The 26,285-nt window shown below is 35.6% G+C and overlaps 1 protein-coding gene across 2 annotated transcripts; it reads left to right on the top strand.

The window, feature by feature from the left end:
- Positions 1 to 738: 738 nt before the first annotated feature.
- LOC104459145 (aromatase) lies at positions 739 to 22,419 on the top strand. Of its 2 annotated transcripts, XM_010078492.1 has the most exons (10): positions 739 to 811; positions 8,327 to 8,494; positions 10,138 to 10,288; positions 12,848 to 13,002; positions 13,755 to 13,931; positions 14,628 to 14,742; positions 16,771 to 16,885; positions 17,531 to 17,693; positions 19,081 to 19,322; positions 22,168 to 22,419. In XM_010078492.1, exons 2-10 carry the CDS (start codon positions 8,350 to 8,352, stop codon positions 22,417 to 22,419), a joined length of 1,515 nt encoding a protein of 504 aa, XP_010076794.1. In that variant the 5' UTR covers positions 739 to 811; positions 8,327 to 8,349. The 2 variants fall into 2 exon arrangements, with proteins under 2 accessions (XP_010076794.1, XP_010076793.1); XM_010078491.1 differs by lacking the exon at positions 739 to 811 and having other exon boundaries at positions 8,241 to 8,494.
- Positions 22,420 to 26,285: the final 3,866 nt, after the last annotated feature.

Below are 26,285 nucleotides of genomic sequence, written 5' to 3'. Positions count from 1 at the left end.
ATCTTTTAATAACATCATCACCTTTTCCTATAGATCTTTGATGTTTATTTTAATGTTTCCCATAATCGCTTAATGTGGTTCTTAAAAACGTTTGGGTTTTTGTAAGTTTGTTCAAGTTGCCTGAGGCTACAGCAATAAAAAGAAACATCACAAAGCAGAGAAACCAGCCTTTAGTTTGTGTAGTAATTCTGAAGAGTTATCAAACCAACGGGGAATATAGAGGAAACTGTATATAAAAATATATATATAATAGTAAGACCTTTCCAATGCCAGTGCAAGATTGTGTCTTACAGAAGGTTATCAGCAACTTTGTACATCCTGGTTTTAGAATAAAAGTCTTGGACTTTTCTTCCTTTCTGTTGGAAATTAAAAATACATGTAGATGTGCTAGGCAAAGAATTAATACAATTTCTGCTAGTTCCACCTCCAGTTAAATGACAAATCTCTTTCCTTGATATTCAGAGACATCTAATATAATTATAAACTTTGTTTACTTTTCTCTTTTACTCTCCAGTTACAATTTTAATCAGCATTAGGCATGTGTATCTCTACCATTGGCTATTTTGCAGCAGACATATTGAGCTCTAGAGGTAAAATTACAAAATTTTCAATGGCAATGGCCCCTGATCTATTACAAAAAAAACAAACTTCCATCTCTAAGCAACTGATCTCTTAGCAACAAGAAGCACCTGCATAAAAGATGCCACTGAGAGTGATCACGAGAAAACCTATTCAGATCTTTAAAAGGAGCACGTCAGTAACAGACAGCACTCTTCACCGGTAAAAATCAAGAAGTAGCAGGAGGACACAGGTAAATTTTTAATTCATATTGTAACATTTTTCTTCAAACAATGTGAGTAGGACGTTACAGAAATTATTTTTATTTTGTTTTTGAGGGGGAAGTATGCTTTCTGGAGCTGCTTTGATCTGAGTTACTATAATTAACTTTGTGTAAATTATACATTGTCACTATCTAAATAGAGATTTTTTGGTCAGCAGAAAATCTGCAGGTTCTTGGTATTAAAGTAACATTAAAGTGATATATATTTTTAAAGTATTCTACAAAGTTTCTTTTTAAAAAAATGGCACAGCTTTCTTGTGGAATAGTCATCCTTAGAAAGCATTCACTTCATTCAACCTTTCAAACTGTTTCTATTATATTCTAAAACTTTTTCAGTTTTATAGATACCGGCTCCACTGATTAAAAACCACAAACTTTTCCAGTGTTTCTGTGGTCTCTGATTTAATTCTATCTAAAGTGGATTCTGCTCCATTCACTACATTTCATGCAAAGACGTGTACCATCACAAAGTTAAGGTAGAATACGCAGCACGGAATGGACACTGCCAACTGCTGATGATGTAAAGCAATGCAGAATTGGAAAGTGAGGGAGTTTCGACAAACCAACATTTTCAAGCATCATTGTCATAGCATGGAAAAAATGGATTATAAGTGAGGTTAAAAAAAGGTCATTAGGCAGAACAAGTCTGGAACTGACCCAGAGAATTTGTTTATTCTATCATAGCTTGATCTCTGTTACTTTTCTTTAAGCTACTACATCTTAGTTAATAATTATTTCCAATGAATAAAGTCATTTGCAGGGAGAATGGTTTGAGAATAGTTATGCATTCTTCCTTAGTCTTGTTTTTTCAAACATCCAGATACATTTTTCTTCAGGGTTAATTTACATACTTTGATAGATTACTTGGTATTTATAGCCAGAAAGAAAGTCAGAATCTTAATTTCCTTTTCTTACAGAGTGGTCCTTCTGTGTCAACTAACTTTTTGCTTAAGTTGGTCAAAATATTTGCTAGCAATAAAAGCAGTAGAGCAGATGACATATGCTGCCTTCTATCTGCCAAATCAGAAACAAACCCACCTACCCAGTAGTAAGAACAAACCAATAGCAGATACATACAAAAAGCCCTCCTCAGATAGGTCTGCTTTGCCACAGTCATAACAGGGAAGTCTAATAAAAAGTGTGTTAGAGAGAAATTGTTGAGTTGCCTATCCCCAACTCATTTTCTGGTTATTTTTGACTTAATTAGAGCTTATGGTGTTCTAAAGAAAATTTGAGGTAGAGAGGCAGTGAAATATATTCTTACCAATTCTGCAGAAGTTTGCATATCTCCATAGCCCTTTTTGGTGGCTTACAACTACTGACATACTTATTCTGCTTCAGGAGATGTATGTTTCAGATGAAACCCTTTCACCATCCAATGTGGATAGTCCTTTCATGGATATCATAATATTAGTTCCTAAGCAACACAGACTTTTTGTGAAAGGTACTAAAACTGGCAAGTCATTTTTCTAAATCATACATCAGACTGCAATTAAAACCTCAGAAGAGGACATAGTCCAAATTCTAATTTCAGATAATTATTCTTCTGAAAGAAAAATCACCATATAATTACAGATTGTTCAGAAAGCAGAAACTCATATTGTACAGTCATTTGGGCAGCACATAGCGTACCTTGCCTCACACATCCATGTTGTATAAATAGCTACAAGAAAATAGCGTGGACACTGCCCAGAAAGAAGAGGGATGACTACCAAATTTTTGGTTACACAGAGCAGGTTATCACTTTAAGTGTTGCTCATTATAGACAATTGCAGTTTTACGACTGGCTAGTTATTTTGAAAGCTTAACACTCCAGTGGAAAGTGATTTTCCAGGATGTGAGTATTCATCCTCTAATGACCAATTTAGACATCTAAAGTACTTAGCAGTCTCTAGAAGGATACATTTGAATCCGGGCTTTCAGAATAGCAGAACTTTCACTGGCTAGTCCCAAAGACAACATCTAAACAAGTCTGCCAGTATATTATAGATACTTTCTTTTGGAAGCTCACTAAGCTCCATGATCAATTGCAACATAAAAAGCTCATTTAGCCATTTCAGCAATAATTTATGATCTTGGTCAGTGCTTGGTTATATGTCAGCAACAGAGATCTTTGGCCTTAAGGATCACTGCAAGGATCCAGTAACTTCTTTAGAATGTTTAAAGGCAGGACTTACAGCTCCATTGTACCAGAAAAATCATTTATGTAAATCACAAAGAGAAGAGCATCCTGTAGGATACCTATTTGACTATCACCTTGCAGAAAACCTTCTAAATTTCACCTTTAGAAATTACAGCTCAAAACTCATTACACTGGCTTCAAATGGCTCCTCCATGATATCTAAGTGTGTGTGTAAATGACTCCCTGTTTGATACGTGACAACTTCTGATTTAACCCAAAAGGTATCTTAGTAGATGACCTGGAATAACAGGTACAAAGACGGTACATTCACAAAATGAAGGTTGCAACTGCCATGTGAAAGAGGCATTGCCTTTACTACAGTTATCCAAACAGATAGTAATATTCAAATAGTAGTCCCACATTCATAGAAGATACTTTTAACATGTTTGTTCCCCTGTCAATGGGTTCAGTCTGCACTGATCAGTTTGCACTTGTGTTTTAGAAGTGGCACTGAAGGCAGCTGACGGAACTTAAAAATCCAGAGAAACATCTGGGCATTAGATTCTATTTCAGCTGTGAAACCAGGTAGCACTGTCACAAGAAGGCTCACTAAAATTAAGAAAACCACAATTCCAAATAATAGCAGAGGCATCAAATGTAACAATCTTGTCTCACAGTACAGACATATACTTTCAACACCACAAAATCATGGATATGTTCTGCATTTCTGTCTCACCCTCTGACACAACATTAGGCTCTCACCTCCTCCTTTAGTTGTCAAGAGCCCCTTTATATTGCCAGGATGATCATTATTAAATTCCTACTTTCAGGCTTCTGCTGAGAGGTGTCACCTCTTCTACTCTTCTAACCTAAACGACTGATAATTTTATAAGTGCCACTTAGATTAGATTTCATAGCAAGCAAGTGGTATGGGATTATTCTACAAGGCTGTAACAATCATTCAAGGTTGCTAGAACACATTTCCGTAGTAGTTAGATGTGACAGACCTTTGCAACTACACAAATTCTAGCCTGCTGACTCCAACTCCAGAAATGGATGAAAAAGGTAACTATTATGTAGTGTATTCATCCCCTAATGTTCACACTTTACCATAATTATCTTTCTTTTGAGTTGCAGAGGATTGAACTAAAAGTAGGAGACAGACCTGTGGGAGCCAGAGTGCTTTCGAAAGCAGAGCAATATAAACACCCAACTTTAAAAAGGCTGCTGTGCACATTGTAATTGCAAATGAAACTATCTGTAGTAAGACATCTCATCTGGAGCAAAGGGTCAGATAATTAAAGCACAGATTCAGAGCAAGTGAAAAATGACTAATAAAAATATTAGAATCAATGACAAAGAATGTCACAACAAGAGTAACACAAAATCAGATGCCAAGTAAATAGTGATGGAAATAATTCATTGACATCCCCACTGCATCCTGAGAGAATTACAGCATCAGAAGAGACGACAGAATATCAGGGAGCAACTTCCAGAGTGGCACTAAAAAAACATATGCAACATGATACTTACAGAATATTTGTACATCTCAGTTTACAAGGAATGGTAAGCACTCTCAAGTTAAGAAGTCTTTTGATGTGTTCTCAACTTTAAACCCCACAGACTTTCAAGGGAACAAGACAATCCCTGTATCAAGGTCTATGTGACATACGCGGTATGCCGGGTGATAATTATCCACTTGAAATTACTTAATTCTTTAAAATGAATGTAACAAAAAGGTAGCTTCTTCATAGTGGTTCTTACAACAGGTTCCACACAAATGCAACTAATTTTACAGTAGTTCCACATCAGACTTCTTATTCAACAGCTAGGAAAGAAAATTCAGACTTTGCAATAAAATCCACAATTTGAAGGCAATGTTAAAACAGTTGTATGGAACTCCTTCAGAACAAATGCTGTTAAATAGATTTGACATGCAGTTAAGAGTCAGAGACGGTTCTCATCTTATGTTAAGTGCTATAATGCCAATCCAGTAAGTTACATGCCTAAAACTAATTATAAACAACTATTTTGTCAAAAGGCACTATGTTTCTTGTAGACTATATCAACATTGGCAAATACTGGTACAATGGGAGCAGCTCTGTAAAACAAAACAGTTGGTGATGACCCACTCCCTACACTACACACATTTCATGGGACTTCATTATAGATCTAAACTGGTTTTGTCGTTTGAATCCCCATTAAATGCTGGTGTGCATGAGAGACAGCTTTGGAGTACATCACCTGAGTTATTTTCATCCAGAAAGACCCCAGTTTGCATGCTCTGAGTTTGCTCTGTGATATGCACTACAGCAGGGGAACAGGAATAATCTGAAGGTTTGCTATCAAAGCATACTCCTGATACAAACTAACACACCAGTGCAGACCCCATGGGTCACTGTCCTCCTGGACTTCTGCACGTTCAGGCAGCATCCACTGAGCAAATACAAGAGAACCACTGCTTACCTAGCTAGACATCAGCCTTCTAGCTGTGAAACACACAACAAGAGCTGTGACTGACATGCAGAAGGCTGAATCTTTTACAGTCTGCATGAAACCGTCCATCTTAATTGAGCAAAACCACAATTAAGATTGATACTGCAGAATCAGTTTCTAGACAGAGAGGAAGGCTACCACATTTTGTCTGGAAAAATAAAGACTTACCAGGCTTATATAAGCCAATAGATTTATTTTTGTGTGAAATAAATCTGTTCAAAAATTTATATTTTTCCAAAATGTGTTTAGGCAAGCCTAGGTCAGCTGCTTCAGATGCTGGTAGTGTTGGCCACTAATGTTTGGGGATCTATAACACAAAGCAGATTTTTTTCCCCATGTCCCTTCTGACAGATGAACCACTCTGGAGGAAAGAATTCCAGCACTCAAGAATGGTTCTTTGAGAGTTTTCAGGCAGTTTTATGAGCTCCTTCTCAAAATTATCAGGAATTTTCAGCCCCAGTTCTATAATATGATAATTTGCTCTTTTACTGACATAGTCATTAAGTACAAAGCTCTAACTGGCAGAAAAGGGGTGAGCACAGTTGTCATTTAGATATATGGACTTTTTTCTTTACAGTGGACCCTGTCATCATTCGTCATATCACCTTTGCAAGAAAACATTTAACAGAACCTAGAATTTTCTCAGTGCTCTATAGCCAAGACTGAAAGGTCAGTCATCTAAAGGGCCCTCTGCTGGCAGGTGCTTTCCCAGCTGTTAAGATCCACAATTGTCAGCCTGTGCACATCCATCTACTTTGTCACAAAACCACTGTCTTATTATAAGTCTCTTTCCTCTCACTATCTGCTATTGAAAGCTTTTTTGTTCCATCCATGTACCCCCTCCACCATATAAGTAACAATCAGAACCAACAAATCCCTCTGATCAGACACGTACCTCAACCAGCTGCAAGGAAAGGAAAACTACCAGGAGGAGAAGATTTAAAGACAAAATGAGCAAGAATAGTGAAAGCTTCTTTCATGCACAATGGGCACTCTAGCTTTCTTCCATTTCTAAACTTCTTCAGTCTATTCAATGACTACTTACTATCAAAATTTACTTGTCTGAGTCTTATGAGGAGTGATTTACCTCATAGACAACTCTTAAAAAAAATACAATGGGTACAATCAGGATGAGCAGTTCTGCTGAAATATTGTTAAGGTGAATTTTTCACAGTCCAGTTGGCTTTTGCAATTAAAAAAGCATTAGAAATGCAAACCCTGAAAGTCTGCTTAGATCGTACTCATTGAAATGAGGCAAAGAATTTCTCAATACAAGAAATGTCAATTGTTTCTTTTAAGAGCTTGAGGAGCCACTTTGACTAAAAGTGAGACTGCTTCAGGTCAGTTCAAGAGTATAAAAAGGATTCAAATTTAATACAGTGCTATTAATGCCTTTAATGCCTTTAATGCCTTTTATCTACGTGAGAGCATGATCCAGGATATAAAAATTACAAATCTAACAGCAAAGTGCACATTGATGTATTGGATATCATTTCACAGAAGAAAGATTATATTCTTTTACTCAAAAATTATAAAATTATGAAGCTTGCAAAGCAATCATCCAAAATACTGGAGCATTGCATGTTTTGCAGGGTTTTGAGCCCCTGCTTGCCCCCTTTCCCAGGGTTTTGCCTGTACTCTATACATTTTCTACATTGACCATAAATACCCATCTTCTCCCTGTCTAGAAAGCATCTATCACATTCTTGGCTTAGTTCAATGTGCTGTAGTAACTCATAGTTACTACAAAGTAAGCTGTACTTTCTTCTGCTACATGAGTCCAAAGCTCAAGATAACCGAGAACGCACTTGTTGAAAATTAAACTGTAACAAAAAGCTTCCTATTAAGTAAATACTTCCTTCAATTCTGAAATATTGTCGCAGGAAGGAACAAAACAAATCTATTCCTAATTATTGTCAGAGCAGAATTAAGGACACGTTTTATTAATAAATTACTGTGCAAATGCAAGCAGTATCTTTCTGTGGTTATGCGAGTTCTCATTCATAAAATAACGTCTTCCTTCTCAGGTACAATCACTTCTCATACTTTATGACTTAAAGTCAAAAACATGCAAAACAACTTCAAAAGAATCCTTCTACTCCCCCTATGCGTAACAGACCTGTCCATTTACTTGGTTATTCTTTCCTGTGCCAAGTGCAGGTTACTGCCTGAGGAAAAATATGGTACCAGGCAATCCATGATCCTGCTTGTTATAGCATACACTATATTTTTCAAAGTATTTAGCAAAAGAACCATAAAGAAATGCAATGCATGGTATTACCCTCAAAGGTTGACAATAAAAAAAACCAAAACCAAACCCAAAACATAATACAGTGTTTCGAACAAAAGCCTGGGGTACACTTTATCCACATAATGAAAAACTAAAGTGGTTATTCTGGAAATTCAAGCACTCCAGCACTACAGGCATGCAGGAAGGAAAAAGGCTAAGTACAGAGATAAAACTTGCAAGTGAACGCATTCAACGATTCCACACGTGCTGAAAGTTTAATTTCTTGTGTTTTGGTTCAAAATTTGCAAGGAGTAAACCTCAGCATTGGCCAGCCAAGTCAATAACAGAGATAAGAAGTCTGTCAGCCAAAGTATCCAAAACTATGCTTCAATATCAAGGTCAGCAAAGCTTTGTTATTTCCAAGCAAAGAGTGCCTGCTGCATGTCTGTTTCAACCTGTGATGTAGCTTGTCCTGGCAAGCAGTCCAGGCAGTCACTCTCATTATAAAATAAAGCCACCTCAAGAGAGAATGTGCTCATTTACCAGATCTACAAAGGGGCTGAGAGGTACCCACTAAAACGGAATATATCTTTGAGCTTCAAAAAACTGCCTCCTTCTCCCTTCTCTCTCTCTAAAGCAAGGAAGAATCTCTTGGAAAAGATGGTACCAGATACTCTGAATCCAATGCACTACAACATCACCAGCCTAGTACCAGAGACGATGCCAGTGGCCACCGTGCCCATACTCATTCTCATGTGCTTTCTGTTTCTAATATGGAATCATGAAGAAACTTCATCGATACCAGGTAAATTCACTTTAGCTGTAGTATCACTAAAACCTGACAGAGTTTTTTTTTTTTTTGTTTCTCAAATTTAAGTGAGAAAGTAATGCTAAATAAAGACTGTATGCCAACAAAATTTACTAAACGTCAGCTCTTAAAAAATAACTGATAATAGAAATCAGACTGTATTTAACCTCAGAAATTCCATAATAAACCTGTTTTGGCTCTATAAATGTATAACATTTAGTTTTCTGCTTTATTATGTATATGCTAAAAAGATATAATACCATTTTACAAACTGTAGATGTTCATATTTTCTTGTGCGTTATAAACTTCTACTTTTTACATGTCTAAAGCTTTCTAAATTGTCTTTACTAGAAATGAACTATTATCTAGGAGATTTTTCAGATTTTAGTAAATTATCAATTGTTCTCTCCATATTTGGCACTGAAGACCCTCCAGAACAGAACATGGAATGGTTTCTCTTTCAGAGGGCTCCTTCTGTTGTGTTTTGGGGGCTTTTGGTGAACATTCCTGATTGAGCCTGTTTTTCATTAGATGCAGTACAATGACCTACTGCATGAATGAGAACAGCATGTACATCTCACAAAGGAATAAATCTAAACCAATGCAGTGGCACCTGAATGAAATTCTGTGAAAAGATCCTTGCCAAAGATCCTTCAATATGCTAAAACTTTTTTAGAAAGTATTTGGAAAGTATTCATAAAAGGTTATGTATTCTATTTAGAAGCTTGATTGGATCAACAAGAAGACAGAACTAAATTAATATGCTTTAAATTTACAGGTATTTAAATAATCTGGGTTCTTAACGATTCCTATTTAGTAAACAGTGGACCTGTAAGCAACTTTTACATTTCTAAACTCTATTGCAAAAGTTTTGTGAGAACTTTATTTGTTTTGTTTTAGAGAGTTCGATTTAGTCTTTGCAGACAAAAGGGGCAAATCAAGCTTTCTTTGGAGAAGAAAACTTCCTTTTAAAAGTAATAAAGGGCAAATTGTCTCCTGCCATCTTTACATATTTTTTTTGTAATACTGAAATTTGGTGCTGAGTTACAGTGGAAGGATTTAGTTAAGAACTTAATTATTGACTAAATGCTTAGTAATCCATTATTAGCTTCTTCACAGCAAAGTACTTTTTCCTTTAAATATCTGTTTTCTTACTCTAGTGTTAATGACTTTGAGAAATGTAATTAATCACATTTAATTACATCAAAAGAATACTGACTTTTGTAGGTGTTACTATGATGCTTCAACACAAAAATCACTCAAAGGATTTGTTAAAATCACAAATTAATAAACCACATGCATTTTTTCCTAGAGAATTTATTCTGATATCTAGCCATTGTCCCTCTAAACATAAGCACTCTCAAAGCAGCAATCTGAAGTTGCACAAAGAAATAATCAATGTGATTTGCTGTATGTACATGGAAGGGACTACAGATTCCACAGATATTAAGGGACGCTTCAACAACAGAGATGCAAGTTTCTTTAAGACAGAACTTCAGAACAGGACTGTGTGTGTGAACTGCCCAGTGCAGACCTCAATCGTCATGTTAAAAAAGCTCGTTTCAAAGGGGTGGTGCTCAGAGGTACATTCTTGTCAGCGAGCACTGCTGAGACCAAACTTTTCTTACCCTATTTCTTAGGGCCAGGATACTGTATGGGAATCGGTCCCCTCATTTCACATGGGAGATTTCTCTGGATGGGAGTAGGTAATGCCTGCAACTACTACAATAAGACATATGGAGAATTTGTGAGAGTTTGGATCAGCGGTGAAGAAACGTTTATAATTAGCAAGTAAATCCTTATTTTCTATTCTTAATAATATAAAGAGCTTTTTAATATTTTTACAGCCTCTTTGCTACTTTTTTTCAAAGTAAAATTGAAGTTGTTATTTTCAAAAATTATCCTAACATATACCTTTTACTTCCTGCTGTTCACAGACCTTTTACTAACGTTTTGCATCTTTAAAGACTTTACTATTGAAGTCTATGTGAATTCTTTCATTTTCTTGGTGGAAAGGAAGATTAAGCACTGCAGCTCAACCCTAAAAAAAAGGTTTAAAATCTCTTTTACTACTCCATTTAATGTTAGAATTATATACTAAACAGGAACCTAGACTGACTGCAGTGCAGGATTAAGCCAGATTTTAGTTTCCCATGTTCTTAAGTTTCTCCTTAAAATGGGAGTAATGCTTGAAGATTGGAAGGCTCCAATTCAGCAAGGTAATTGAGCAAATGCAGCCTTATAGGATTATGAGTAATTCCACTCCAATTAATGGGATTACTTACAGACTTCGATTATACACTCTAGCAAACATTATGCTAAGCTGCAGCCTATCATTTGATCAGCAGTGGATGGTAGTTCTCTTCTTACATTGGATCCTCTGGATGCTTACGAGTTATGCCATGGGGAAAAAAAAAAAAAGTAGAAGAACATTTGCCATGTGTAATCAATAAAGAATCACAACCTTTTTAACAGCAATATTAATCAGTCCATACTCAGCTTTCATTATGTAAAAGCTTTTGAAAGACTACACAGTATAGATGACTATCACTGCAAGTCAGCTTCATCTCTGTTTTTACCTCTGTAAAAAGAGGTAATCATGACACGAAAACCATTTACTTTCCTATTCTACATAGGTGTTGTAAATATCAACTACTGTGCTATAATGTTTTGATAATGTAAAATGCTATGAACTTTTATTGCTGTCTTCCACTTTCTGTACTACCAATTCATCAGAAACAAATCAGGAGTGCTCATAAACACCACCACAGCTGCATCGGACCCTACAGTCAATACATCACTTTTCTTCAGACATGCTTTTTGCTTAAAAGCATTGCTAGTACATACAGAACGAGTATTTCACTTTAAAAACAAAAAACAATACTCTAGAATAAAATTTTCAGTGGATCACAAATTCACTGCAAAACTAAAAATAACCTGAATTCTGTAAAAGTATACTATTTCCACCAATGTCATCTGAATTTTTACCATCAAATCTGATCACACTCGGATGCTAACGCACAGAGAGAAGGACTTGCAGTCTTGGTTACAGCAGATGTCTTTTGGCAGACTTCATTAGATAGTTTCATGGGATAACTGGCTTATACAAGGTCATGTGTCAAAATCTTTTCTCCAAACATTATTACGTGTCTCCTGTGTAGATGTATGGAGTGGAAGGAAGCCAAATGAGCCTCCTGCACCTTTCCATTCCTGGGGACAACTGACATAATTCAATACCACCTTTTCATGTTCATGAAAATATAGACGATGTTCCTTGACATACAAAAAACATAAACAGAAATTAGAAAAGAGAGCAGATGTGGGGAAGTGTAGGAAAGAGAGAATATGCTGAGTTCCTTGGAAGGCTGGACCTACAGACACACTCCTACCTGTTTTACTCCAGTCCTTAATCCACGTTTGTCTATTTGTACCATATAGCATCTCACTGTTACCTTCACCTCCGCTCATCCAAAACTATGGTAAAAACCCAGCACTGCTGAGGTCAATAGCAGAAGTCCCATTTACTTTGCCTGGCTGAAAAAATAAGCTAACCCATATAAGAATTGGTCCAGAGAGTATGCTACCCAGTAAAGAAAGTAGCATATTGTTTCATTTCAACCTCTGTTCAGATTTGCTTTCTTTTTGTTGGATTTCATTTGATCAGGTTTTCATCACATCAACATTTCTAAAATGCTTGCTCCCTCTGAAGGGAATTTTATATTAAAGCAATAATGCTGGTCACAGCCTGCTTGCCAGCACGCATAAACCTTGTCAACTGTAAGAACTATACATAGAATGGATTTCCGTAACATTTCTATTTAGGAATATTTATCCCACACGTATCATCATATTATGATGCTGCATATTTAAATGGAGCATGTATATTTATACTTTCTGTACGTGTCTGCTGGAAATGACCAAATAGCTACAGTATAGCTGTAATTTAATACGCAGCATGATTAAATTATCAACCGTCAAATATTTCACATCTCATCTTCTGAAATATTTTACATTGGTCATTGCCCGAGCGTATTTTACATATTCTATGTATACACACTATTCAGATTAAAATCTTTTGGTAACCACTTGCATTTTAACTGAAAAATAGTTTTAAATCTGAACAGAAAACATATTGCTCTAATGTACATTCTGAAGGCATTAATCATCAAGTTTTTTAATTTTGTAAAAGAAAAAACACATATGTAATGTCAGGCATTGTTCTTCCTGCTAAATTGAGAATGCAAGTCCGCACTTCAGAACAACTAAAAAATGTCAGAGTAAAAATCCTGTGTACAATCTATGAAACTATCTTTGTTTTGGCCTTTTTTTGTCCCCCTGTTTCTTTCCCAGATCGTCAAGTGTGTTCCACGTAATGAAACACTGGCATTATGCTTCTCGATTTGGGAGCAAGCTTGGATTACAGTGCATTGGCATGTATGAAAATGGGATCATATTTAATAACAACCCAGCACACTGGAAAGAAATTCGACCCTTTTTCACCAAAGGTAAATCAGCGTGCATTAATGCACTGCATCCCTGTAACACACAGTCTGGCTTTGTCAAAACCTATTGATTCAAAATTCTATGATTCCATCAAGATCCCTCTGAATTACACAGCAACAGAATGGACCACTGCTTTTGGTTGCTTTCGAAATCTTGAAATGCAACAGATGAATCATGGCACCATCTCCACTGTCCATAGGTGGACAGACTCAGACAGGCTAACACCCAGCACACTGCCAGGAACATTACAAGCTGCCAGTAGCTTATTGCAAAGCTGCCACATTGTTTAAGAGCACCCAGGAGTTATGTTTTCAGAAATTCCTGTCATCCTCCCCATGAATCCCCAAACTATCTTCCCCCACTCAGTGTCATTGCAAGGAAATGAGACAGGACATCCCCAGAGCCTGTATGCAGATGCGGATGTGGACACCCTCCCACACAGAAAGGCAGCAGAAATGACGCCAAATATCCTTCCTTAACGTGGTATGAACCTAGAATAAAGTGTGTGTCTGAGATACAAAGTGGCTGGATGCAAGGAAAGTTTGGGCTTTGTGTTCATTGCCATTTTAACTCAAAATGCTTACACTTTTCTTTCAAAAAAAAAAAAAAGAGACAAATCAGTACATTTCTAAAAGATTCTATACCAGTTACTCACATGATAATATTTTACATTCTATTAACACCATTATCACCAATTGATACTTTAGAAATAAGGTGTGAGAGTTAACCTGTCTTTTGATCACATCTATTTCAGCTCTGTCTGGTCCTGGTCTTGTGCGTATGATAGCAATTTGTGTTGAATCAACAATTGATCACCTGGACAAGCTAGAGGAAGTAACCACTGAAGCAGGAAACATCAACGTGTTGAACCTTATGAGACGGATCATGCTTGACACATCTAACAAGCTTTTTCTCGGGATCCCTTTGGATGGTACTAACAGCTTTATTGTATACCTTATGATGGATGTAAAGTGCATGTCCAAGGAAAACTCATTGATATCCCTCAGTGGTTTTGTTTCAGAAAACAGAGCAAGAACAACTCTTGTATCACGATATAACTAACTGAAATTGATGAGTGATTTTAGTTATAAAAGAGGATTTTGTATGACCAAAACATTTAGCTTGCCACAATCATCTTAATAAATAGCACCCTTTAAAGAGATTTTTATGCACTGAGTTGGTACAATCCCAATATTGTATACATATAAGAATTGGAAATCTTTCCACTAAGTTACATGATTGCCTTGAAAAGTTCACATGACAATTCATGTCTTGTGATTTCTTCATCCTCAAAACCATATGATAGAAATAACTATTGTGATGTATAAATTATCCCATTCCAATACGCTGCAAGAGTTTTGCTTCTGCTTTCTTGTGGGAGACTATCTGGCCCTGGTTGACACACCACTGTCTCCTTTTAGCTAGCTACCAAGAGTTTTTACAAAGACCTATTCCTCTTCTACAGTGTGCTATGAATGTAATACCATGTATTAAAACTACTTGTTTATCAAATTCCCATGAACTTAGAGTAGGGAACGAGGCCTTATTTATTTTTCTGAAGCATTTGTGTTATTTGACTATTGAGGTTTGTATTTTATACTGCTTTTTTGTTAACATTTATTTTCAGAACATGCCATTGTACTTAAGATTCAGAACTACTTTGATGCTTGGCAAGCACTTTTATTAAAGCCTGACATCTTTTTTAAGATTTCTTGGCTGTGCAAGAAATATGAAGAGGCAGCGTAAGTATCAACAGTTTTAACAATCATTTGCATAAGATTCTTTATTTTAAGAAGGTGATCTTCCTTGATCTTTTTGCAGCGTAAGTATCAACAGTTTTAACAATCGTTTGCATAAGATTCTTTATTTTTAAGAAGGTGATCTTCCTTGATTTTTTCCTCTGCATTTTAGAAAGTAAACTGTGAAACTTGCAAAGCTGGCTGGCTGAAGTCCCCTATCTGCAGACCCCAGATACCAAGATTTGCCACTGATGCTACAAGCGGCTGATCTCAGGAGATGATTTAAAGCCCTTGTCTAGTCAGTCCTAGCTTACTCACCAAAACTGAGTTAATGACAGCTCAGATGTTTACTAAATTGAAATCTCTGGTTCGGTTCAAACAGACAAGGAAAAGCCATCATATGGGGTGAAGTCACATTTGCTATCTAGTCAAGGACAGTCAAATAGTAGGCTACAGTTTATCAAAACAAGAAAAGCCATCTACACTCATGGTACTGTCCCAGAAGAGTTAACCCTAAACATCATGCTATTTATTGGTGCCCTCAATGTGCGTTTTTGAATCAGCAACTCATTTTTGAGTTAAAATTTGGTGCTCAGCATGATGATCCATTTTCAAGTTTTTTTTCTCCTAAACAAGGAACAAATACATTTTGCGGTCTTCCTCTTTGCAAAAATAAAAAAAAAAAATGCCTCTTCTATTTTTATAACCCAATTTCCTGCCTTCTGCCAAAAATGGACTGGCTATAAAAAGAACTGGCAATCAGTTTGTTCATTTTGGATTTGGATTCCAACTTATGTGTGTAATGAATTGTTTTGATAGTGCTATATAACATAGAGGCTTTAAAGGAAGGATGGAGATCCAGCTAAAGTAATTGACAACTCTTATGAACTAGACACAAGATTTACCTTCTGTAACATTTTCTTGACAGTTTCATTCCAGCTAAAGTAATTGACAACTCTTATGAGCTAGACACAAGATTTACCTTCTCTAACATTTGCTTGACAGTTTCAATATGGCACTGATTAGTGCTTTATCCTGTGATTCTAATAATAGCTAACTGTGGTGGCACAGTTATTACTAGAAAGCCCCTGCAGGCTAGGAGTTGATGTTTCAAAAGCAATCCCAAGAAAATGGACTCATTCATAAACTTCTACTCAAACAAAAAAGATAAAGATTGCTGAACTTAAAGCAGTACAATGAACCACCGCAGGATATTATGAATTCTGATATTCTTCTGATAAAATTGGCAAAAATGAGCATTTGCTATTTCTAATACATTAAAGCACTTATAAATAATGAGAACTTTAAGTTTGAAGTTTTAAGTGCATTTACCCCTACAAACCCCGACAAATTTTCTATCCCAACAATAAAAAACATATATGGAAAGCCTGATGATTTCATTTAAAAACTTTTCAAGATAGTTTTTAAGAAGAACTGCCCCCAAATCTATAGCTAATTGAAAATCTCAAATAAAATTACAAAAACTGTTGGACTTTACTTCTTTCCAGCACTGAAATACAAATTGCTGACACAGTATTACCAACTATCTAAATATGAAAAATTCAGATCAACTCTACCTTCAAGATAGTACAATTTTTCTAACATTTATCTAGATTTTTCTAACAATTATCCCTCATGTTCTCTAAGTTAATTTTATTCACTGATAAAACACAGTATAAAATAGAAGGAAATAAACAAATTCTTTGGAAATGTTGATAAAACTTTAAAAACTCTATTCATTAATAGGATATACAGACATATTTTCATCCTTTTCAGTCTACCCTATAAAAAGAGAATAAAGATTGCAGTCCAAACTAACAAGCAAGTACTTAATAAGAAATAATAAGAAAATACACCTTCCCTTAGTATTACTGCTTTTGCTAAGAACCATATAACCACTCTTAGGAATACCTAATTTCTGCCATTCTTAGGTGTTTTTATTGGTGTAATCTCTATGTTTCTAATCATATCCTACTGTATACTAGAAGTCTGCAGATATTTATCAATATGTTGGATTTTATCTGTGTTCAGCAAGGATCTGAAAGGAGCAATGGAAATCTTAATAGAACAGAAACGACAAAAGCTTTCCACTGTTGAAAAGCTGGATGAACACATGGATTTTGCATCCCAGTTGATTTTTGCACAGGTATTGGCAATGTACTCAAAATATGGCTAACTTTGATTTTTCTGACATTCTTGTGTCATTAACACAGGCTTTGCTACTTCATGTATCTATCTGAAAGTCTTGTCGTGGTAGAGAGTTATGAATTAGCTGGTTCTGGGGAGTCTCTAACAGCAATTCAAACATTGAATAGTTGCACTTTCAGGAACAAGTGTTGTCCGATTTTATTCACGGCTTGAACAACATCCTTAAAACTTTACATTTACCCTCGAATGTCCTCCAGTCTTTCCCTAAACCCTGTCTTTTATCTTGATGTATTGCCTTTTGTTTGCAAAGCCTTCAATGCTGTGGAAATCCTATCCCGTATAATCTCTGACAGCTCACACACTCTGTGAGGAAAGGCAATAAATCAATAAGAACCTAAGCTATGAATAAACTCTTGCTTTTCTGTAATATCATACACACTCATCAAAACATTATTTTTCTGTTTTTTCTCTGAAAAACAATAAATAACTGCTATTTAGCATATGAGAGAGAAAGACTGTCAAGATTTTTACTTTTGTTTAAAGCAGATATTCTACATCCTTCCCATTCTACTGCTGTAGGACCTTTGTTGGCATCCTAGGTCAGCAATCAACATTTTCCCCAAAATTTCCATTTTTTTTTCAGAACAGAGGGGATCTGACTGCAGAGAATGTGAACCAGTGTGTGCTGGAGATGATGATTGCTGCTCCTGATACTCTGTCTGTGACTCTCTTCTTTATGCTAATACTGATTGCAGAGCACCCCACAGTGGAAGAGGCGATGATGACAGAAATTGAAATTGTTATGGGTAAGCAGGAGCTGAGAAGTCAGCAATGTGAGGATATTCTTTTGCTTCAGCAGGGATTTAATTTTGATTATTCAAAGGCTGAAAATTCTGATTTCTTCTAATAGAAGCATTTGCTATAAAATATATGAACTACCATTGTATGTAAAAGATTTTATTCAAGATCAAATGAAAGAAGATGAGCAATTTGTAAGACAAATAAGAATCATCAGCATTGACAATCTACTAGAAAGAACACGCTATATTCACTCCTCAGCAACAGCAGTGCCAATCAGCACTCACCTCATAAGTTCAATTGAAATTATTTTCCATTTACCTTCGAATAGCAAAAGGGGATACTCATTTCAAATACTTCTGATCCCCAATATTTCTCCATGCATATATAGAATCTAAGTTTCACTATGACTGCAGAAGGAAAAGGTTACAGAAAATTAAAATTGTATTCTGCTGTCATCCATTTTGGTATCAAACCAGTCTCCTCTTAAGTAAAGATTAACAACTATTCAAATCACAATCAAGATATCCCAGATTTGTATCCTTCCCTTTCTCTAGACTTCATTCAAAGCCTAACATTGAACTGATATAGAAACTATTTTCACCCACTCTTATTCAACATTTACTTCTGGTCAGTTAACCACTGGAAAGTGTAGAACAAACCCTTTACTCTTTTTCTAAGGTACTTTTAATAAACTTTATTTTATTGTCCTCAGGAGAGTTGAGTACTCACTTATTCATCTTCCCTATTCCTTTCTGATAGCCTTGATTTCTAAGGCAGTAGAATGTTTTTGCCTTCTCCTTAAGCAAATGACCAGCTGGGGTAGCAAAGCTGCCTTTTATCTTGACAGCCCACTGCTGCCATGATCAGCCTGTAGTTCTTGAACTGCTTGTGGATTGAAAGTTAAAGTAAGGCACCACTGGCAGCACGCTGTGGCGCTGATCCTGCTGCTGGTGGAACCAAGCTGGGAGGAAGTTACATCCATCTGTACATCCAGCCAAACCCCATCACGTGGTGAAAACTTAAGGTCCCTAACAAAGTTATCTCCCATCTGCGGTCTGTTTGCTGTCAGCTCTCAGGAGATCTCTTTGTTGCTCTGTCATTCAAAAGTCAGGGAAGGACTTTCAGGGTTTTGTCACTGACAAGAAAGCAGAACAAAGACTCATAATGTAATAAGAAGATGATAAAGTGAGAAAAAAATAAATTCATAAACTAGGGTTTATGCTGATGAACAATATACCAGATTTCCCAAATATGCAACGCTAAATAAAACTACTTAGAAGCTGTTAGATCCTTCCTACCATTTCAAGAACTGAGAATCTTCCCAAAATGTTTTTGTATTTAAAGCTATTAAATTCATAAACAAGTTCTTCACTATCTGTTTTATTCTTCAAGGTGACAGAGACATTCAGAGTGATGACATGCCAAACTTAAAAATCGTGGAGAATTTTATTTATGAAAGCATGAGATATCAGCCAGTGGTGGACTTGATCATGCGAAAAGCTTTACAAGATGATGTAATTGATGGCTATCCTGTGAAAAAGGGGACAAACATTATTCTCAATATCGGACGGATGCATAAACTTGAATTCTTCCCAAAACCAAATGAGTTTTCTCTTGAAAATTTTGAGAAAAATGTAAGTTTTCTATCTTATTTCTTACAGGAAATTGGGTATTGTTTATTGAAAATGTGTCGTCCTCAAGAACTTTGTGACCATAAGACTGTATTCCCTTTGTCTAAGTGGCTAATTAGCTGTATATCCTGCTTATTACCATTATTATTATTAAAGCTAGGCAGATATTTTCCTATCAAAGTGCCTTTTAATTAAAAAATCATTATGATATTAAAAACATAATTTTACTAGACAACTTAATTTTGATTAAAAATTTCTTATGAAATTTGTCAAAGACACACATTTCCCATTATATATCCCCTGACATTGGACAAAATAAAGGGGCTTTAGGAAGCTAGAGCCATGCAAGTAATACAACACAGAGCTGAGGCTGCATGAGGAGTCTCTGGAGAGGTGAAGCCGTATAGTAATTCCTGAGAGACAGAATCTAGCACCCATTTTACTCTCTCTTTTTTTTTTTTTTTTTAATTCCTTAGTAAATATAAACATCTTTTATAGACCAAAATGGAAATCTTAAGTTTTAACCAACTCAACCTGGCAAATGTAGAGTGATTCAGTCCCAGTTCAGCACAGCATTTCAGCTTAAGTTATATTTAACTCCCAAAAGAATCAGAATTTTCTTTAGTCTACATTACCCAGTCCTGTATCAAAAGCAATATGTGAACCTTTTTCCTACATTTAATCCCCTACTACTGTAAATCATCCTTCAGATTATTTACTTAAATTTAGACCTCTGCTTTTCTGATTACTGATAAATTGTTTTTCAAAACTGTATTTGTTCAGCAATAATCATCTGGAGAGATTAAAACTGTATTGAAAGATAAATAGACAGAAGACACTGCTACCCATGTGACGGAGAGCACAAAATATGACCTGTTGAGGTTTGGTTAGCATTCCTGTGAGGGAATTAGAGAGATCTCTGGAATAAATAGCCATGCAAGAGTGGAGGGCATAGTCAGCTTACTTCTATGAAGGCAGTCTCAACTGCAGAACGTTAGCCTTACTACAATAGGTACACCCATTCTCCTGGTCTGCAGGCTTTCTCTCGTCATTTTCTAGTGGCTTGTCAAATATTAAGTTTGAATGGGTTTGAAGTTAAAGTTATGTTAATGTTTTCAGCAGCTCTCACAGTTCTCATTTGGTCTAACTAAACGAGTTAGCAAATAATTTTATTACCTTGCAAAACTTTTCTTTTGAGATGTTAGCAGCTGTACACACAAGTGTCCAGAGACAGTCATTTCAGTTTTAAAGACATAAATAGATGACCCACTTTGATACACCAGAAATCATGTATTAAGAAAATAAAGCACCAAAGATATGAAAGTTCAAGCCAGAGACAATGCCTGTAAGTTTTACATTTTTTCCTGTCAAAAATCTAGGAGTACGATGTATGCCACACACACAAACGAGCACTGAAGAACCTGGTTAGCATTTCTAAACTGATGGTTGATTACCCATAGCAAACTCTGTACGCTGTGTTAAAAATAACATCTCAAGAAAAAAATCATCATACAAAATTCAAAAAGAGAGAAAGTTATTAAGTTTATTGAAATAACTATTCACTATGAATAGTTTCCGGTTTTTGCCACCCATTATTTTCCTTCTAAGTAAGTCTATGAAAATGGATTTCATGCTTATTTTGTAAGTACACTTTGCAACTAAAAATATTTCCCCTTGACCAAATGTTTAACCACACATTTTCTATCTGACTTGATGCATTCTGTTTGCCACATAATTATTCTAGAATGGACAATTTTCACACAGTTCTGAGTGAATAGCAATCCACACCATTATTTAGGAGAAGATGGTATTGTTAGAATCTAAACATTTTTCCATTTTCCCAAGCTGTGCATTTGCCATTGTGCTGTACTGCCAGCTGCTGTACTTGCTCTGTATTATAAACACTTATATTTACCTATAATTTTTCAAAAAGTATAGCTCAGTTTATTTGAAAAAAATTTAAACAGAAAACATTTTTCTCAGTCTAAAAATGAGAAAAAGGGACACTTTTTTCTAGATAATTTAATGCAAAGCAACCTTTTCTACTCTATTCTTGGGTGAAATGGGAAGTCAGAACACAGCTAATATCTTATTTTTTTAAAAGAAAGCTACACAGGTGAAGAAAAAGAATTTGCTTATAGCCAGACTTGCTTTTTCTTACTCATAACAAGTACCTTTGTACCTCATTAGCAGGACTGTTCATGCTATTGGGACTCTTTGGATAACTGATCTACTCAATGTCAATGAAAGCAGAAGCTGGCTGTGCATTCTTCAACAGTTCTGGGAATCCTGCATTTCACATTTTAGTTGATAGGACAGAGGACAATCATTTTATAAAAGTGTTCTCTCTCTATTAGATATAAAACAAATTTTTCAACATTACATTTTGTGACAAATTAATTCTCAAGAACACAAGCTTTCTAATGACAAATGTAGTAGGCGTAGACAAGGCATCAGCCTGTATTCTCAGACATTTGTGAGCTTTATAATAAACATTTTCTGAAAAAGTTTTTAATTAACTTTAATGTATATTAAAGAGCAAAAGTTTCGCCCCATTTCACAGTTTGTGATAAAATCCCTGTAGTTCACAGGATGAACAGACTGAAATACATGGGCAGAACTCTACTGCTTAATCTTTACATTCCTTGCTATCTTAGCATTTAAAATGTTGTACCTTTTGGCCTGACTTGGGTGGGAGGGATGTTCAGTGTAAAGGAAAGAATTGCTCCTAAGAGATTCTTTCCACAAGTTTTTCAGAATATATTTACTACCAATTTCCACCATAATTTTGGATACTTATGAAGAAAAATTTTGATTAAAAGTTTATTCCTCATGTTATTCTGTGCAGGTTCCTTCACGCTATTTCCAACCATTTGGATTCGGCCCCCGGGGCTGTGTAGGAAAGTTTATTGCCATGGTAATGATGAAAGCAATTCTGGTGACTCTTCTGAGACGGTGCAGAGTACAGACAGTGAAAGGAAGAGGCCTTAACAACATCCAGAAAAACAATGACCTATCTATGCACCCAATAGAAAGCCAGCCTCTCCTGGAGATGGTTTTCACACCAAGAAGAAACACAAACAAGAATCAGCGTGACTAAAATGGATCAGCATCAGCATTAAAGTCACAGGACTTTCTCAGCCACGGCCACTAAGAAACACCCATCATTCCTAGGTAAAGGTAGCGAGTGAAACATGTTGTTGCCCCTAAATCACTGCAGCTTCAGGTGACAACTTCTTGTGCCTGCACAGCAGAACCAGGTTCTGGCCACAACTTCAATGTAATAAAGTAAGAACAGAGTTACAAAATAGCCCTATTGCTAGGTGATGCCACACTATATGCAGGAATCCTGGCTACTTTTTAAAACCAACAAGTTCAGACAGGGTTATATGCTGCTTTTCAAACAGTGCAACTGTAGAGGTTTGGGCGTCAACAAAAGAACACACCTGACATGTGTTTAATTCCAGGACTGCATGTGTCTCTCTTCCCCCCACCTCCCCAAAGTTGGATATAGCAATTACATAACTACTGCAAAAGCTCTGGTTATCTGTTTTTTAAAACACTTGGATGAACAGTATTAAAGTTGATTGATATTTTGAACACACGGGTTTCTAGAAAACATTTTAAAGGGTTTTTGCATACACAGATTCTTATTTTAATTATAAACTAGGCTTAGTTTTGTACTTAGTCCTTAACAGGAGAGCTACATAACCACCCAAAAATTCTTGTTGAAAACTGACCTATACTGAAATCTGTAGGATCTTGACATTCATTGATATCTCTGCTAGCCTAATGACGAGCTGTTAGTTTGGTCAAGAAGAAAAACACCTCCATGGCTTAATGAAACATTTTTTTGACAGAGACTTTCCATTTTAAGTAAGCTTGAGTTTTCATACTGGGTAACCCAAAGAAAGAGGTTTTCCAGATAAAGTGCCTCAATAAAGCCAAACCAATGTACAATAGACTTCACATTAACCTTTTTGTTTCAAGTTACTTAAACTCTAAAAAGAAAAAAAAGATAAATGGATTATGTCCTTACTTAGAAAATCTGATTAATTAGATTAATGAATCTGTTCCCTCAGACCACTGGTCTCAGGTGCAGGTCCAGCAATGGAAGATCTATCCAGTAGCATATAAAAACTACAGAAATCCAGCAAATAAATGTGTCCCAGCCAAAGGTAATGAATTTGGTCAGGCTGGGACTGGTGACAAAGAAGAGGAGCTGCACATTTAGGTCATTTCTCAAACAGCATGTAAATTTTCTAGAGTAATTAAAAAAAAAAAATGACCTTGAAAGCAGAATAATCTAGTGTAGCTAGGTTACTTTTAAAGCTTTCTCCATAGTATTTGCATGGTACCCAAGAACAACAACAGTGAAGTGTAATCCCATATCGCCTGTAAGTACAGACAAAAATTGCATTTTTTGAAGATGTATATAAACAGGAGTGCTGTTTTTTAAGACATGAAGTGACATAGTGGTATGAACCTTTGGAATATGTAATGTAACCTCTATTTCTACATTCTCTGTAGCCTTTAAACTAGGAAATTGTTACAGTTGTTGGTAGAAGAAAACAAACAAACAAAAACTGAACACCAAACCCACCCCCTCTCCCCCCCAAACCTGATTAAATCCCATTCTTACTCACTCTGTATCATAAAACACTAAAAAGGGTACTTCAGTGGGCACGCATTTCTCATTTAAACTTAAAAAAAGAGATCCACTGAAGGGCCTTTTTTCTTGGGAATGATCTACTATTTTATACACAGTATCCATCTTCACTTATTTCACACAGAAACATTTTTATAGTGATAATTTACTCTCTATTTTCCATCTCATAATTATAGGTCTCTCCTTGAGTAAAATTTTTGACAAGGTTGGAATTAATAAATTACTTTTATCATTCAAATTTTGAAATAATTATATGAAATCACATTGATATATGGAAAATGCATGCTGCTCTGATTTCTTTAATGTATTATATATTGCTGAAATTGTAGGCTGGAACTTCAGAAATATGATTACCATAATTATTGTATGGAAGAAATAAAGCAGTTTAATTTTTTATTTTCTGTAAGCAAGCCTGCAGAATTATTTCCCATTGTATTTTGAGTATATTCTTTCTGATACGCTTTGCACATAGTGTTTCTGGTCTTCAAATTTCTACAGTACTTTTGTTCACATTTGGACAACAGACCTGTTAATTAATCTCAGCTGTTAGCTAATCTGAGTCCCGTTCTCCATATCTTATTATGGCTGTTATGCAGTGGTCTACTTGCATGAATATTTGCACAATAAGCTCCATTTCTCCTCCTCATATACTCACATATGTTTGAGAACTGCCATTGTTTCAAAGCTTGCCATGTGGATATAAACAATTTAAATCTTTTCAATGTATATATGCATTGTACAAAACAGAACTCTTATTTTAAACAGTGTTTTGTTAGCAGGTACTGTAAAAATTTCAGTGATTTTTAAAACCACATCAAGTCTACTATCGTCACTTCCATTAATGTTCAATACATCAACACAGACCAAACTTGAAAATTATGTTCTATACATCACTGTGATTACGGGCAGTTCACAGCACATAAATGTGGATGTTGTTAGAAAATAATCATCCAATAAAAGTTTTATGCACGCAAACAAGTTTTAAATCATGTTTCATCATGTTTTCCCAATCTAAGAATCACAAAAAAGTATTGAGAGGTATGAGCATGTATGCATGCATGAACTGATTATTACAGTATTAGATACAAGGATGAAATCTGGGATCTTCTTAATGCAAATTTCCCATTGGTTTCAGAGGACATAGTATTGCAGAGATATATTTAGTGACAGTAAGAAAGCAGAAATAGATTAAGCAATTTAAGTCTGTACAAGACTGCTGGCCTAGGAATGAACTTTATCAAAGCTTTAAAAGAAGGGAGAAGAGGCAGGTTTTGCTGAATCTTAATACAGATCTACAGATGTAACAAAAAACCTTGGCTTGATGATACAAAGGGCTTAGCTATCTGTGATAAAAGTATCTAAAGGAATAAAAAAATGAAACAAAGCAAAGAAATAAACTGCATAGTTCTACTCATATCATGATGGCATGACAAATTCAGTTTGTATCAGTATAACCAATTTATTTCACTTTCAAATGAAAGCTTTCAGAGTGATGATACTTGTATTTGGCTAAGTGACAGAAAACTGGGAGGTAATAAGTGGCACACTGAAAAAAAAAAACAAACACAAAAATTCTTTAACATGGCTGCAAATGGATAGATTTTTCAGACAATAACCTGATCACAAGACACTCCCAGTGAAAACATTTATTCTAGAGTCTTACAGGGTTTATTAGTAAGTTTTAAACATTAATAAACAATTGTAATTTTATTAGATTGTTCACTTTATGCATTCTTCAATATAATCCAGTGTTATAGCCTCAGTTAACATCCCATTAAATTCAATTCTTAACCATAAAGAAAATCCCTATTGGAAGTCTACAGCAAAAAGGAATGTATTACTGTTGGATAGAGGAAAATAGTTAATATGTTGGGCCAAATCTGCTCCAACCTAGGGTGAAGTAAATCAGATTGGAATTTGCTGCTGACATACTCATTTTGAAGTGGCAATTACCCAGAACTTGAGAGGTTAAGACTGTTAGGGCTCAAACCAACATTATATATTTGCTATTACAGCAAGCCTTAAACTTTAAGTTATCCATTCATAAAAGTGCTGTTTTTTCATAATATTATAAGCCAAATATTTTCAAACACGGACCTTCAATTTCAGAATGTAGACAAGCACTTGATTCCACAGAGCTACCCTAATGCAGCAATAATTCCCATTCAAATGCATCAATACATTTGAAAAAAAAAAAAAACCAGAATTGTCTTTTTTAGAATTATATATTGTGATTACAGTCACTCAAAAAAAAACCCTACTGCTTTCATAAAGTGAGATGATGTTATGCTGTTCAT

This window comes from Pterocles gutturalis, unplaced genomic scaffold, assembly GCF_000699245.1.
Source record: "Pterocles gutturalis isolate BGI_N339 unplaced genomic scaffold, ASM69924v1 scaffold3123, whole genome shotgun sequence".
In the NCBI taxonomy this organism is placed as follows: Eukaryota; Metazoa; Chordata; class Aves; order Pterocliformes; family Pteroclidae; genus Pterocles; species Pterocles gutturalis.
Note: the sequence above shows the minus strand (reverse complement) of the source record. Positions and strands in the feature narration are given on the sequence as shown.